Source organism: Silurus meridionalis, chromosome 16, assembly GCF_014805685.1.
Source record: "Silurus meridionalis isolate SWU-2019-XX chromosome 16, ASM1480568v1, whole genome shotgun sequence".
Classification (NCBI taxonomy): Eukaryota; Metazoa; Chordata; class Actinopteri; order Siluriformes; family Siluridae; genus Silurus; species Silurus meridionalis.
Window position 1 is genome coordinate 11,871,010 of NC_060899.1, and position 15,277 is coordinate 11,886,286.

The following is a 15,277-nucleotide window of genomic DNA, read 5'->3' on the forward strand; positions in this document are numbered from 1 at the left end:
CGGTGACGCGTTCCTCCGGCAACACAAACCGGAACTAAAAGACGCTCATGCTCAGACGCGATGTAATCCCGTTCAGTTTGCTGTCCGCGCTTCAGCACCTGGTTTCTTTATCCTGAACCTTGTGCTTTGAGTCTAGGATCAGGAGGTTCACTCTGCTCGTGAAAAATAGTGTGGGGGGTTTTTTTGTGGCGATCATGGAGTTTTGATCATGCGCGGCGAGCTGCACGGCGGGGCTCCGGTGCACAGGGATCGGTCGCGCCCGCGCACTACTTTGCTCTGCCATCGCTGCCTCCAGGCTACTTTTTGATTAAAACGAAACAACCAGCATCCTCAACCTCAACCCCAACGGTAATTGGAGTGTTGTTTCGCCATTCTGGCTCGGTTGACGCGGCATCTGTTAGCTAGCAACGCGCTTAGCTGAGTAAGTAGCGTTGGAAACGTAGACACGCTTGCGAAATGGCTCGCGTACAAATCATGCCATCGCGGAAGTCGTGCGCGTTTATGAAATGATGATCGCTGCAGGTACGTTGCTCATTTGTGTCCCAGGAGACTGGGTGTTGGCGAGGTGCATCTCCATAGTTCCGCTGCTTGTATTGTATTTCAGTGTTGTCCTGTATTTTCTTGCATATGCAGTATTCTGTACACGATCTAAGGACACACACACACACACACACACACACACACACACACACACACACACAGAAAGCTGTTGCATTGCGATGTAGGAGTTTGTAAGTTTCTTTGGGTCTCATGATAGAAATTATGCATGCCCCAGATACAAGAGTCTGATTGCTGGTTTTCCTGTAATTGTTTCTTATCTTACAAGTTAGCTCTTCTTCCAGTTCCCAGAAGATCTTGATGGTTTGTAAGATAAGAGGAGGGGAAAAATGTGGACTGTCAGGGATGCTATTCAAAACCGGTTTTGTGAGGACAACCAGTAAACCTTTTTTTTCAGCAAATGATTTTGATGTGTTCATTTCTTACAGGAGACTCAAGAGACACATCATCTGTGCTGTTCACGATCTGCAATCTGGATACCATGAGGCTGGCAGGTGTGTGTACTTTCTATTTGTTCGCTTGTATTCGTAGAGCTTGAGTATTATAGGACAAAGATTGATATGATTGAGTAAACTGTTTGGATTTGAAATAGAAGATCGAGGTGGAATAAGTTTTTTTAAATTATTTATTTATTTATTTTTTTGTTGGGGGAAAAGGGCGAACAGAGATCCAGTTGTCAGACCAGAAACAAAACCAATAGACCTACGATAGATAGATAGATAGATAGATAGATAGATAGATAGATAGATAGATAGATTCTTTGTCATTGCACAGGATACGAAATTAAGTGTCAGTCCTTATGGTTCATACAAATAAAATATTAAAATGAATGAAACATAAGTGAGCCACTAAAATATTATGGTATTGCACATTAAAAAAAGTCTTCATACAGAACACTGTGCATTTCCGAATTTTATTATACAACTCCTGTAATCTGTAATAATAATAACAAAATAAAATAAAAAGACAATTGTCAGCAGCTTACATCTGTGTAACACACATGACCACAACCCAAATTAATATTTCCTTCCACAGACGTCCCAGTCTAGTGGGAGGTGTTGTGATGTTTTAGGAAAATGCCTTGCAAACACAGGAGAAGCAGGAACTTGGACAGTATAGTTTACACACACACAATGCGTATTTTATGTACATCCGGAAGATATGCGGATGTCTTTGCGGGTTTTTTCTCCTTTTTTTTTTTTTTAACACCTCATTCTCGGCTCATTCTTTCTCAAAACGTTCCACGATCCTCATTTCAAAAAAAAAAAAAAAATCATGGTTTTGGTTTAATAAAACATCTGTGTGGGGACATGCCCCTAGTTTGGGCATTTTTGCACTTGTTGAAAGAGCTGTATTTGCTGAAAAACGCAGGAGACTCGATATTCCTGTCTTTAAGGACACGTAAAAAAAACGTGTTTGCCAGATCTTACCATAATAAGAGGGTGTAAAAAGGTAAAGATGTCATTGTGTTCCAGAGTAACAGGCCATCAATCACATCCTGTAGAAGAGTACAGATATGATTGATATCCTTGATTGATATCCTTGATAGATATGTGTAGTATTCAGGTTTACTTTTTTAAGTTGGCAAAACTCGTTCACATATACATGTGTACATCAACAGCATTACACTGGTTAGTGGTGCATTGTCTTGCTCAGCCAATTCCAGGGTCATAGACAGCAATTCATTTAGAATGAGATTCCAGACCATCATGCGAGTGCGCACACACATACACACACACACACACACACACATACAAAACCCATTCACACCCTTATTTTCATCTAGGTGCAGGTTTGAGTAAATCCAATAAAAATACATGCTGGTAGGTTTATACATGTTGAAAATTCATACATACATATATTTTGTGGAATCGTGTGGTAAAAATAGTTTTTCAATGACATGGACCAACTTTCAACAAGTGAAAAATGTAGTTTGTAGTAGATTGTATTTCCGTGTTTATTTATATATAATGAAATCTGGTTAACCCTCTATAGCAGCAACTCTGACATTATTACAGCTGCCAGGCAAATCACAGATATATTTTATTCTACTTTTCATGCAATTTTCATGCAATTCACAAGCTACAGGTGAGCAAATGCTGCACTGCATTTAAAACAGGTATTGTACTTCAATGCAAATCACTGCATAGGCTCACAGACACCTCCATACCTAAATGTTTGTGAATACTGTTTCTTGTGCTGTTCACAAATGCAGCTTAAAGCTCTTAGAGCAAAATATGCTTCCGTTCGGACAGTTTTTTTTTTTTTTTTTTTATAAAGGAGGTCTAATCCACATACTACATCTATTTTAACAGCATGGCTTTGTAGTAGAAGAGTTCTGGTGCTGAGCTGGCCTGACTGAAGTGAGGACTATTTATCAATTGAAAACATTTGGTGCATCATGAAATGAAAAATATGATAAAGAAGACCCTGGACTGTTATGCAGTTCGAATCTTGATTCAGACACATGGGGCAACATTCCTTTAAAAAAAAAAACAATGTATTCCATTGTTGCAACAGTCAAGTTAAAAATGACTGGATTTCTTCTTTAAAATGTTACATTTCCTCAGTTAAAAAAAAATGTTATGGTTGATTTTTTTTTTTTTGTGTTCTATTTCAAAAAAAAAAAAAAAAGTAATAATTGTTCTTTAACAAATTTGATTGTGCAATTGAAAATATGTTGAAACTGTGTGGAAGTAAATATTTATCTAAAAGCGTGCGGTGATGTTTATTTAAGCTTGTCGGATAGAAGTGCTAGGGTGTACACAATTAGCACGAACTTAATTGGTGCCAAATTAAGTAAACCATAAAAAAGAAGGTTCTTTAAGAAAGCATTGTAGTCAAAGGTAAATTGCTGTGGCATAAGTGAACTCATTTGTTACATTGATTACTTTTCTAAAACAAAATGACAAGTTTTAATTCTTATGATGACATGATTATGCCTTTTACATTGTGTAGTGTTCTGTAAAGGATTGAATCTCCTAATAACCTAATTGGTTTCTGCTCAAATATGCAAATGTCCTGGTGAAAGGTGCTGGAAACCTGATATTCCTGTCTCATCTGCCACCCGGATGTGTAATTTTATTTTTTTTTCCCCACACAAAAAATCATGTACCACAGACTTTACCAAAAGAAGCACGAAAACGCACCTCAATAGACACGTTAAGCATTCAGGTGCTTGTGCTTGTGTAGTTGTGTTCAGATATTCCAGGGTCATGCAATCAGAATGGGGTTCCAGTCTACCGCACACATTTACACACATTCACACACTTATTTTCATCTAGGTGTGAGGTCAAGCCTTCACAGTGTCTCTGGGGTTTTCTCCTGGTACTCCAGTTTCCTCCTCACATCCCGGGTGTCATGTGCCCCAAGTTTTCTGGTTTAGGTTACAGGCTTCCCAGAACCCTATATAATATAAATGTTAAGGAAATTGAATGGATGAAACTTTTTGTTTTAAAGCACTAAATAAACTAAAAGAAACCAACCAGTTCTTAAACTTCATTTCGGGTGATACTTTTTTCCAATAGAAGGCACACACTTATGGCGCGAGCTTTGGAAGCGCCTGCAGGTAAAATCTCTGAAATGGAAATAAGCACCCAATGCACCCACGTTGTGTTCAGCTTTCTATGCAAATGAGATGCGACCTGGTGTGGACCCGACCTCCGGCCTGCCTCTCACATTGTTCATGGTTTAATAATTACTTTTATTTCTATTTACCTCACAGGGCCACTGCGTGCCGTCGCCATCGTGTTCATCATAGGCTTGACCTGGCTTCTAGCAAGTTCCATACTGGGAGGAGGTTCTGTTATGAAAATGTTCTTTATGGGTGAGCAGAAGAAAAACATACCCTTATTATTTTTTTTTTTATTGACTATAGTGTTATCTCTTTGGTTTGTTTGGCGATCGCACTGCAGAACAGGAAATGTACTGTATGTTGAAGCACTACAACAAAAAAAGCTCAAATTTAACGAGGCGTGGTTCTTGTATCCAGCACACAAATTTTTATACGACCTCACGCACCAGTGTTGAAACACACCATCAGTTCCTGTTTGCAGCAACACCACAAACCAGGCTGCTTCCATTTCGATGTTCTTTTGAAATTGTGTATAAAAGTGTGATAAAATCAGGTTGGTGTGACATTGCTATAATCAGTGCTTCCTCCATCTTGTATTTTGGCAAGAGGTCACACCAGAAAAATATCGATCGTGTATAGGTCTTCGCATGATAGAAATGTGTAGAGTTTACCAAGCCTGTTAAACTTAAAAACATAGACAACAATGGCAGGTGTATAAAATGAAACTAGAGTTAGGGCAGTGTCACTGTGGCTACTCACACCGTGATAAGATTTGTTTTGCGCATGCACAGAAAACGGTAAAGAATCCATAGCATTAGCCGCTAACCAGGATGCGACTAGCGGCTAACACTAGTGCTGTGGTGCGTTTTTATGTCTAGCTTCAAGAATTTATCTTAAAAGACAATTCCACATATTAAAGGAGTGAATAAATGAAGGATGGAAGGAATAAAGACATTTATTAAAGTATGCTGAAATAAGTAGAACGGTTAAGTAGATCATATCTTAAAAAAAAAAATATATATATATATATATATATATATATATATATATATATATATATATATATATATATATATATTAAAAGTAAAACACACACACTTGCATACACATTTGTATTACCCAAATGTTTTTTTTTAATTAATTTTATTTAATTGATTTAATTTGTTCAAATTTAATTGATAACTCAGTTTTGTATTGCATTAATGAGATTTATTTTATTTTTATCAAATATTATTTTATATATTATTTAACCAAGAATAAATTATTTAAAATTGTTTTTAAAAAAAAAAAGTAAAATGTGCAAATGTTGATTACAAATGTTAGTAATAATATACTGTGTTAATTAAAAAAAAAAAACACAAGCAATTTTATATTTATATGTTTATATTTCTTCCCCTTAACCATAATACCTTAATACCCAACCATTGCTCTTTGACTCCTCGATTTGGTGTAAATCTGACAATCCTAAAACCTCTTTAATGCGCACATAATTTTCCAAATAATAAACCATATTTAGTTTGTGCTGAACTCGCGATGTAATCACACAGATTTCTTATTTCAGATGTTCATACAGTTCTACTAGTGTTAAACCTCTTAATCATTCACTAATCTTTTTCCATCATCCACAGGTACACAAGAGGAGCCCACTCCAGGTACACACATTTTTACCTTTCAGGAACATTGTGTGTTATATTTGTGAGGCTTGGTTTAACAGTGCAAAAATCTCATTTGTCGCAGAACCGTGGCCTCACAGGTACAAGTGTGGCCTCTCAGCCCCATGTCCTCCGAAACACCTTGCGTTCCGTGTGATTTCTGGAGCGGCAAATGTTATTGGACCCAAAATCTGTCTGGAGGACAAAATGTAAATATATTTGTCTGCTTTTCCGTTGTGTATCGTCCGAATGTCTCAACTTTTTGTTTTCAGCTTCTTTCTTACTACTTTATGCCGTTTTTTTTTTTTTGTTTTTTTTTTTTTTTTTTTTTATAAAGAGACTTTTAATATGTATCTTTTATAGAATTTGTGTACATTATTTTTATTTTATTTTTTTATTTTTTTTATTGACTATAGTGTTATCTCTTTGGTTTGTTTGGCGATCGCACTGCAGAACAGGAAATGTACTGTATGTTGAAGCACTACAACAAAAAAAGCTCAAATTTAACGAGGCGTGGTTCTTGTATCCAGCACACAAATTTTTATACGACCTCACGCACCAGTGTTGAAACACACCATCAGTTCCTGTTTGCAGCAACACCACAAACCAGGCTGCTTCCATTTCGATGTTCTTTTGAAATTGTGTATAAAAGTGTGATAAAATCAGGTTGGTGTGACATTGCTATAATCAGTGCTTCCTCCATCTTGTATTTTGGCAAGAGGTCACACCAGAAAAATATCGATCGTGTATAGGTCTTCGCATGATAGAAATGTGTAGAGTTTACCAAGCCTGTTAAACTTAAAAACATAGACAACAATGGCAGGTGTATAAAATGAAACTAGAGTTAGGGCAGTGTCACTGTGGCTACTCACACCGTGATAAGATTTGTTTTGCGCATGCACAGAAAACGGTAAAGAATCCATAGCATTAGCCGCTAACCAGGATGCGACTAGCGGCTAACACTAGTGCTGTGGTGCGTTTTTATGTCTAGCTTCAAGAATTTATCTTAAAAGACAATTCCACATATTAAAGGAGTGAATAAATGAAGGATGGAAGGAATAAAGACATTTATTAAAGTATGCTGAAATAAGTAGAACGGTTAAGTAGATCATATCTTAAAAAAAAATATATATATATATATATATATATATATATATATATATATATATATATATATATATATATATATATATATATATATATATATATTAAAAGTAAAACACACACACTTGCATACACATTTGTATTACCCAAATGTTTTTTTTTAATTAATTTTATTTAATTGATTTAATTTGTTCAAATTTAATTGATAACTCAGTTTTGTATTGCATTAATGAGATTTATTTTATTTTTATCAAATATTATTTTATATATTATTTAACCAAGAATAAATTATTTAAAATTGTTTTTAAAAAAAAAAAGTAAAATGTGCAAATGTTGATTACAAATGTTAGTAATAATATACTGTGTTAATTAAAAAAAAAAACACAAGCAATTTTATATTTATATGTTTATATTTCTTCCCCTTAACCATAATACCTTAATACCCAACCATTGCTCTTTGACTCCTCGATTTGGTGTAAATCTGACAATCCTAAAACCTCTTTAATGCGCACATAATTTTCCAAATAATAAACCATATTTAGTTTGTGCTGAACTCATGTAATCACACAGATTTCTTATTTCAGATGTTCATACAGTTCTACTAGTGTTAAACCTCTTAATCATTCACTAATCTTTTTCCATCATCCACAGGTACACAAGAGGAGCCCACTCCAGGTACACACATTTTTACCTTTCAGGAACATTGTGTGTTATATTTGTGAGGCTTGGTTTAACAGTGCAAAAATCTCATTTGTCGCAGAACCGTGGCCTCACAGGTACAAGTGTGGCCTCTCAGCCCCATGTCCTCCGAAACACCTTGCGTTCCGTGTGATTTCTGGAGCGGCAAATGTTATTGGACCCAAAATCTGTCTGGAGGACAAAATGTAAATATATTTGTCTGCTTTTCCGTTGTGTATCGTCCGAATGTCTCAACTTTTTGTTTTCAGCTTCTTTCTTACTACTTTATGCCGTTTTTTTTTTTTTTTGTTTGTTTGTTTTTTTTTTTTTTTTTTTTATAAAGAGACTTTTAATATGTATCTTTTATAGAATTTGTGTACATTATTTTTTTTATTTTTTATTTTTTTTTATAAGTACTTAAATATTACAGGGTATACCGCTATAGGGAGCATGAGTTTTATTAATGTTTGAACACCCCGATTTGTCAAAACTAATGCCATACTTTTTTTTCAGTTTAAACACTACAACGTTAAACAATTTAGTTTTATAATGGCAGGTATAAACAATCTGTGTCATCAGCATTCTCTTCTTTTTTTAATTTAAAAAATTTTTTTTATTTATTTTTTTAGCTTAGTTAAAAAACAGGAAATGTTGGTTTGTGCTGACACTGACAGTTTTTGCTTGGGAAGTTTTCGCTCCTTGTAAGTGAGCTGTTGGTATAAGAATCATAACTTGAACCTGTTAGAACTTTGGAAACACCTAGAGTTTATGGTTTTTAAAACCATTTGTTTATATGAAACAAACTAAATCAAAGGCAAAAACAGACAGGAATTGGACAGGGAATGTCTGGAAGGAAATGTAGTCGACAGAGGAGTGCAATATTTGACATTTTTGGCTCAAACGGAAGAACTTGCTTAAGAAGGGGAACAGGAGGAAAGATGTCAGCAGACTGCCTCACACCCTCAGTCAAACATGGAGGTGGAAGCTTATGGTATTGGGTTGTTTTGGAGCAGGGAAATTTGGAGACCTATTCTGGGTGAACTTCACCGTACAACAAGACAACGACGCGGAGCATACGTCTAATCTCTGTAACGGTTATTTACAGAGCAAACAGTCAGCTGGAGTGTTATTTATATCATGGTCTGCTCAGTCACTCCACCTTAATCCTCTTGAACTGCCCTGGGAAGAACAGGATCTCAAGATCATTTTTGCAAAGAGGCATAGCAAAGTATTTCTGTTTGATCAAAGTAAATCTTCATAATGTCAATTTTCAGAAATCCTAGGCGTTTCCACACTTTTACCAGGCCGTGCATTTAAAGTAGCATTAACACGGTTGACAAATGCTGTTTGCTTTGCAGTAATGTAATTGGGTGGAAAAAGAAAGCTTTGCTTGTTCAGTATTTGCCAGTTATACAACTATAAATGCATGCATACACAAAGGAGTTGTGAAACTAAAGGTATATTTACCTATATAGCCATCTACACAAAGCAAATGTGCCAGAGTTGAAACCTTTTGAACGCCTACCTAACTTATTATCCTGTTGTAGACAATGCAACTGTTTTATTTATGTTTCCAACCTTTTACCGCCTGCTCGAAGACCTTTCTCAGCCTGGAACTACTGTGTCTGTGGTATATTAGGAAGCACACAGTGAGACCTAATGACTTTGTGTGTTGCTCTTTTAGCCTCATCAGCAGTGTGAAGAATAATGTCGGCAGAGGACTTAACGTCGCCTTGGTAAATGGTAAGACTTCAAGTGCAGCTGTAATCGTACTATAATAATGATTGCGAATACGATCTATACACTATACAGTTTTGGATACCGATTTGTTTTGAACAGGGTCTCAGTCAGTATTTCAATTCGTCCCAAAGGTGTTCAACAGGGTTCAGAGCTCTATAGCAAGTCATTCAAGATTTTCCACTTCAACCTATGTAAACCATATCTTCATGGAATCTCCTGAGTCAAGGGAAGGGAAAATTTAACGTTATGACATTTAAAGACGTCTTAAATAACTGTATCCCTTCAAGTTTGTGATAACAGTTTGGGGAAGAACCATCCATTGCTGGACAAATAGTGTCCCAATACTTTTGTCCATATAGTGTAGTCACAGACAGACAGACAGAGAGACAGATAGATGGATAGATATTTTGTGTGTGTGTGTGTGTGTGTGTGTGTGTGTGTGTGTGTGTGTGTGTGTGTGTGTGTGTGTGTGTGTGTGTGTGTGTGTGTAAATAATTTCCAGTAATAATGCCTGCATATACTGCAGCGCTTGAGAGCCAAATGATCAAACAAATAGCCTGGCTTTGTTCATTTGCCTCAACCATGCACAACAAGCCACATGTACATGCATAAAGTGTGTGTGTGTGTGTGTGTGTGTGTGTGAATTTGTTTGTTTTTTTCATCTTGTATCATGTCAATTCTTTTATTAATTCAAACAGTAAGTCATACGTTTGATCTGTTTATAGTCATTTAATCTTTTGCAATATCTCCAAGACAAGCTAGTTTCTTTTTGTTTTCTATTTTTCTTGACGTTTATAAAATGTATAAAATGTTGCCAAACCTGAGTGTCTTCCGTCCTGAAGAATTTAGTTACAGCTTTAACCTGTTACTGTTTATAAGCACTGAAACTGAAGATACCTTGCAAAAAAACAATGCATACCTCCATAAAGAAACCTTAATCAACCAAAACTAACTGTTTTCCTTTTTTAAATCCTACATCTGTTATTGCTGAAACTATGAAATAGTGTTAGAATTGGTGTTTTTAATATGGACCTGTGCTGGTAACCAAAATGATTTGAAAGATTCCGACCAGTGGTGAACAGTAACTAAGTAAATGTAATTTGTTACTGTACTTGAGCAGCTTTTTTTTTCCGAATGATTTATGTTGATCATCATGATATTAACACTTTGTTCCTTTTGTCAGGGGTCACTGGAGAGCTTTTGGAAACGAGTTCATTTGACATGTGGGAAGGAGGTTGGTTTGGTCAAATCCTATCTGTATTCATCAGAGTCTGAATGCTGGCGTAACCATCCTTCTTGTGGTTTTCACAGACGTATCCGATCTGCTGAAGTTTCTGCGGCCTCTCCATGAAGGAACCCTAGTGTTTGTGGCATCCTTTGACGACCCTGCCACTAAGTAAGCGCACACCTACCGCATCACTGCTCCCTCTCGTGATGCCCAAATCAATCATGTAATATACGGCTATTCCATAGTATCAGGTCCCTACGTGAGCTAATTATTGTGCGGATTTCAGGATGAACGATGAGGCGAGGCGGCTGTTCGAAGAGCTCGGCAGCACGGCGGTAAAAGAGCTGGCATTCAGGGACAGCTGGGTGTTTGTGGGAGCCAAAGGAATAGAAAACAAAAGCCCATTTGAGCAGGTAGGAGCAGCATTTAATATAAAAAATATATATTTTCCTTTTTTTTTTTTAATTGCTAAATATAATGCAATAAATCTACAGAAAGCAGGTACAGAAACTAATTAAGAAAACTACATGGACTGGAATTGTTTTTAATTACCTTTATTTAAATATACCATGTATGTGAATATAAAATTATATCAGAGGTAACGAACATCAATTAACTTAATTTTTTACTTTCTAGTGTTAATTAATTTTTGTGTGTGTGTGTGTGTGTGTGTGTGTGTGTGTGTGTGTGTGTGTGTGTGTGTGTGTGTATACTGTGTATATATAACTACTGTAATTATACGTCATAGCAGGAACCTACATATTCCACAAAATATTAAACCTTAAATTTATTCAGAATGTTGTAAACTGTTTTATTGATTCATAAAATAATTTGTGGTTGTGGTTTAAAGGGAATAAACCATGTCAGGATCTTTTGGTTGCATCACACCACCCTACTGATGATTTCTTTTCTTTATTTTTTCCTTCTATAAAGACACACCCCCTGTTGAATGAATGATGCTGATATGTGTTTATTCCATTTGAGACATTTACTAGATGGAAACACAAGTAGCTGCATAAAGTCTTGCATATTCTTAGAAGAAAATGCTAAATTTCTGACATTGCTGAAGATGAACTTTTTTTATTGCCTGTCAAGTCTGAGGAAAAGTAAAAATGTTCCATGTTAAATCTGTCAATTTAAACCCCTCTGTTTTTCTGTTCGTTTTTCTTTTCCAGCGAATGAAGAACAGCAAAAGCAGTAATAAATACGAGGGGTGGCCTGAGGCTTTGGAGATGGACGGCTGCATTCCTTTACGTGCCCCCCTTGAGACCTAAGCTCTCGATTAAACGAACAAGGAAATGCACAATGAACTTTACCACTGATTCAAACTGCTTCAGTCAGACACTCAATGAACTTACACTACCTAAACCGTTTCAGAATGCTGGAACACTTCGAATCCAATTCCTGGAGATAATTCGGACAAATCTTTCTCTTGTAAAAATGAGCAAACACAAATGTAAGACTTTAAAAGATGGTTAAATATTAAAAGAAGAAAAACTAATCATGTTTGATGAGGTATGCAAAATACCAGATATGTGTGAAAAGACTAAAATATGTCAGTCAGGACTGCTAAACACTTTTATATGTAAAGCGTTAAATTAACGTTACTAATCCATGCCTCTGTTGACAAATGGCGCTTCATAGATAGACTTATAATGTTTTCGAAAAGTTCCTGGTACCTGGTGTTAGGGTGTACTAGTGTTATGAAATAAAGAGTGGCTGTCTTTTTGATACAATTTTACTTAATTTATTTAAACCAAGATGAGTGTGTGCTCTATGTTAAGTAGAATTGGTCAAATAAAAAATGTGATCATATATAAGTTTAAAAGGTATCATGCAAAAAGTTTTTTAAAAATAATAATATTCACCAGCTTCATAACTAGGTGTGTTATTAGGCCATGCCCAGTAGAGGGCGACAAAGATCCAAGAAAGTATACAGCGTGGAAGTGGCAAAAAAGATTTGAACAGAACCCTTCTTAATTTGTACTGAAAACTGTAATGGTTTGTATGGCGTTTCTACTGGTTGTTTGTTGCCTCCTAGTGGTGGTATAGTTATGTCTAGTGGACACCATTAAGGACCAGTACCATTAACTCTGCTTTGAGACAATGTCTGTTGTGAAACGTGCTCCTGCGTCTAGACGCCTGCTCGAAGAAATAAACTTGACGACTTGACCAGTAGAACACCTTTGGCAAACTACTGGACACTTCAAGACCATTAGAATCATGCAATCTAATCCATTCCTAGAATGCTTTCTTTGATTTGATAAATATGATTTAATGATGTGCACAAATAATTTGTTATTGGTATTAATGGTTAACTGTTAATGGTTTGTAATGGTGTATGTAGTGCAAACGATTGGACTGGCTTCCACGTGGGTTTTTTTTCTCAGCAGGGTTATTTTATACAGCACTATTAAGATAGAAAATGATTGTGATTTGTAGAATCCTTACATATACACACACACGTCACATTAAGTTATTTCGCAAAGAGGATAAATGGAATGCATTTAATCGAAGGATGACGATGAGTTTGGTTTATAGTGGAGTAGCTTTCACTTACTACACATGCTCTTCAGATTCCATATTAGTAAAGCTATAGGAATATATATTTAAAAATTCATTGAATTAGTGTCATTGATGTATGAAGACTGTGTATATACTGTATATGCAGTGTTAAGTTTACTCAAGGATTCCAGAGAAACAGGATGTTTTAGACAATGACTTTCATTAGTTGCGCTTGCAAATTGTGGGCTGGGTGGACTTTTCTGTCTCTCTTACACACCTGGATTTGAACAGTTTTCTCATTTGTTTTGGGTTTTTTTCTCATCCTGACAGACTTTTTGAAAATCAGATTGGAATATGGTCTATTTGTAAATCCTTAACTGTCTACACAGCTGTTCTATATGGTTTAAATCTGGGTATAGTGCACTAAAAGAGACCTAATCCACCGTCTAGGATGTATGATTTTGCATAAGGGTAATGATGAAGAGTAACCTCTCAGACTAGTATGACTTTTTATGCACTTCAGAGCAAGGTTTTTTCAAAGACCTCCCTGTATTCGGGTGCGTTTATTTGTTGTTTGATTCTGACCAGTCTCATAGGAGCACTCTCATAGCATGTGCCTACTACTACAGTTTATCATATTCATAAGGATGGTATTGTCAGTTGATGATTAACGTGATGATCTTTTTCACTAGACAAGCTTAGAGTTCAGCCCAAACTTTAGGATAGTTTGTCTCATTAGATGTGTTGATTATAATACTAATACTGTTATCCCTGCTGTGATCTTCTGAAGCTCAGTTTGAAAGGCCTTTAGGATTAAGTCCCTTCTAGTCAAGTCAAGTTTATTTCTATAGCGCTTTTCACAACAGACATTGTCTCAAAGCAGCTTTACAGAAATCAACAGTTAAGGTGAATGATGTGTATTTATCCCTGATGAGCAGCCGTGGCGACTGTGGCAAGGAAAAACTACCTTTAGATGTTATTAGAAAGAAACCTTGAGAGAAACCAGACTCAAAAGTGGAACCCATCTTCATTTTTGGTGACATCAAGAGTGTGATCATAAATCTTTTAACAATACAGAACACTGAAGAGTGAGAACTAACATGAGTACTGGAGTATAAGATTATAAGTCCAGTTACTGAGTTTAAAGAGATGACCAGCTTTAAGAATCCTACCGATCCAAAATCTTTATTTCACAACAGTGGAGCCCAACATTCTCCATTAAACATTAAAAGCTTTAGAAAATATTCTAGCCCCTTGCTGAAAAAATTAAATCCCTGATGTATGTGGAATGTCCTGTCATGACCTGTTTTTGGTCTGACATTATTGTAAATTGTGGGACCTTATGAATGTGGGTGTGTGCCTTTCAAAATTATATCCAGTCGGTTGAATTTGCCGCAGGTGCACCCAGTCAAGTTCTAAAAACATCACAAGGTAATCAAAGCAAATGCAATTTACTTGGAGTTCTTTAGATTAAAAAAAAAACTTCTAAAATCATACAGTCAACTGTCATATTTTGACAAGAAAGGCAAGAAGATGAAGAGGAAAAAACACAAAGATGGAAGAAGAGATAAAAATGACAAAATAAATGGAGAAAGATGGATGAAGGAAGACAAAAAAGACAAGAAATTTAAAACAGATGGAGGAAGTTGATTATTGTATGTCAATTGATGATCAAAATATACATTTAATTCATTTTAAATGAAACCTAGAAGACGGTTATTGTGCAGTGAAGGGGGTCTGAATGCTTTGTGCACACTGTAACTACAACTCGATATCAACCAGAGGTACAGATTTTCCTTTCGAGTCTGCTGCCTCTGAAAGTTCCCTCCTCGTGTCATCTCAGGGAGGTTTCCATCGTACTTGTTGCTGATAACGGATTAGAAATGGATCCTCTTAAATCCTCATTGAAATCTAGTGTGTCAACATACAAAGTACAGGTTGTGATCTCTTTTAATGATGTGGTTCAATCCACAATTCTAATTGTAAGATTTTTATACACATCCTGCTTTGCTTTAGTGAACCTTAAAAAAATGCAATGAAAGAAGAACTCCTCCAACAAAAACAAAAAAAAAAGTTATTTAGAAGTGATCTTTAAAAAGGTCCCCCTTGTTATCCAAAAGGCCACAAAGAATTTATTGCTTTGAGGCTGCATGGTCAGTTTATGTACAATGACTGGATAAAGTTCAAAATCCAGGCTTCCTTAAATGACCGTAAATAGAACACCACCAAATCATCTTG

General features: G+C 35.9%; 1 protein-coding gene across 2 annotated transcripts; it reads left to right on the plus strand.

Annotated features, from left to right (window-relative positions):
- fam3a (FAM3 metabolism regulating signaling molecule A) lies at positions 1 to 12,265 on the plus strand. Of its 2 annotated transcripts, none has more exons than XM_046870132.1 (10): positions 1 to 348; positions 987 to 1,052; positions 4,283 to 4,384; positions 5,761 to 5,784; positions 5,870 to 5,993; positions 9,251 to 9,309; positions 10,490 to 10,540; positions 10,618 to 10,702; positions 10,821 to 10,947; positions 11,710 to 12,265. In XM_046870132.1, exons 2-10 carry the CDS (start codon positions 1,040 to 1,042, stop codon positions 11,806 to 11,808), a joined length of 684 nt encoding a protein of 227 aa, XP_046726088.1. In that variant the 5' UTR covers positions 1 to 348; positions 987 to 1,039; the 3' UTR covers positions 11,809 to 12,265. The 2 variants fall into 2 exon arrangements, with proteins under 2 accessions (XP_046726088.1, XP_046726087.1); XM_046870131.1 differs by lacking the exon at positions 1 to 348 and adding an exon at positions 389 to 522.
- The last annotated feature ends 3,012 nt before the right edge of the window (positions 12,266 to 15,277 follow it).

Bases quoted from the DNA above. Each gene is read 5' to 3' on its own strand.
- fam3a (XM_046870131.1), top strand. The intron at 1,053-4,282 runs GTGTGTGTACTT...TTTACCTCACAG, and splicing joins GGATACCATGAGGCTGGCAG to GGCCACTGCGTGCCGTCGCC. The intron at 4,385-5,760 runs GTGAGCAGAAGA...CATCATCCACAG, and splicing joins TATGAAAATGTTCTTTATGG to GTACACAAGAGGAGCCCACT.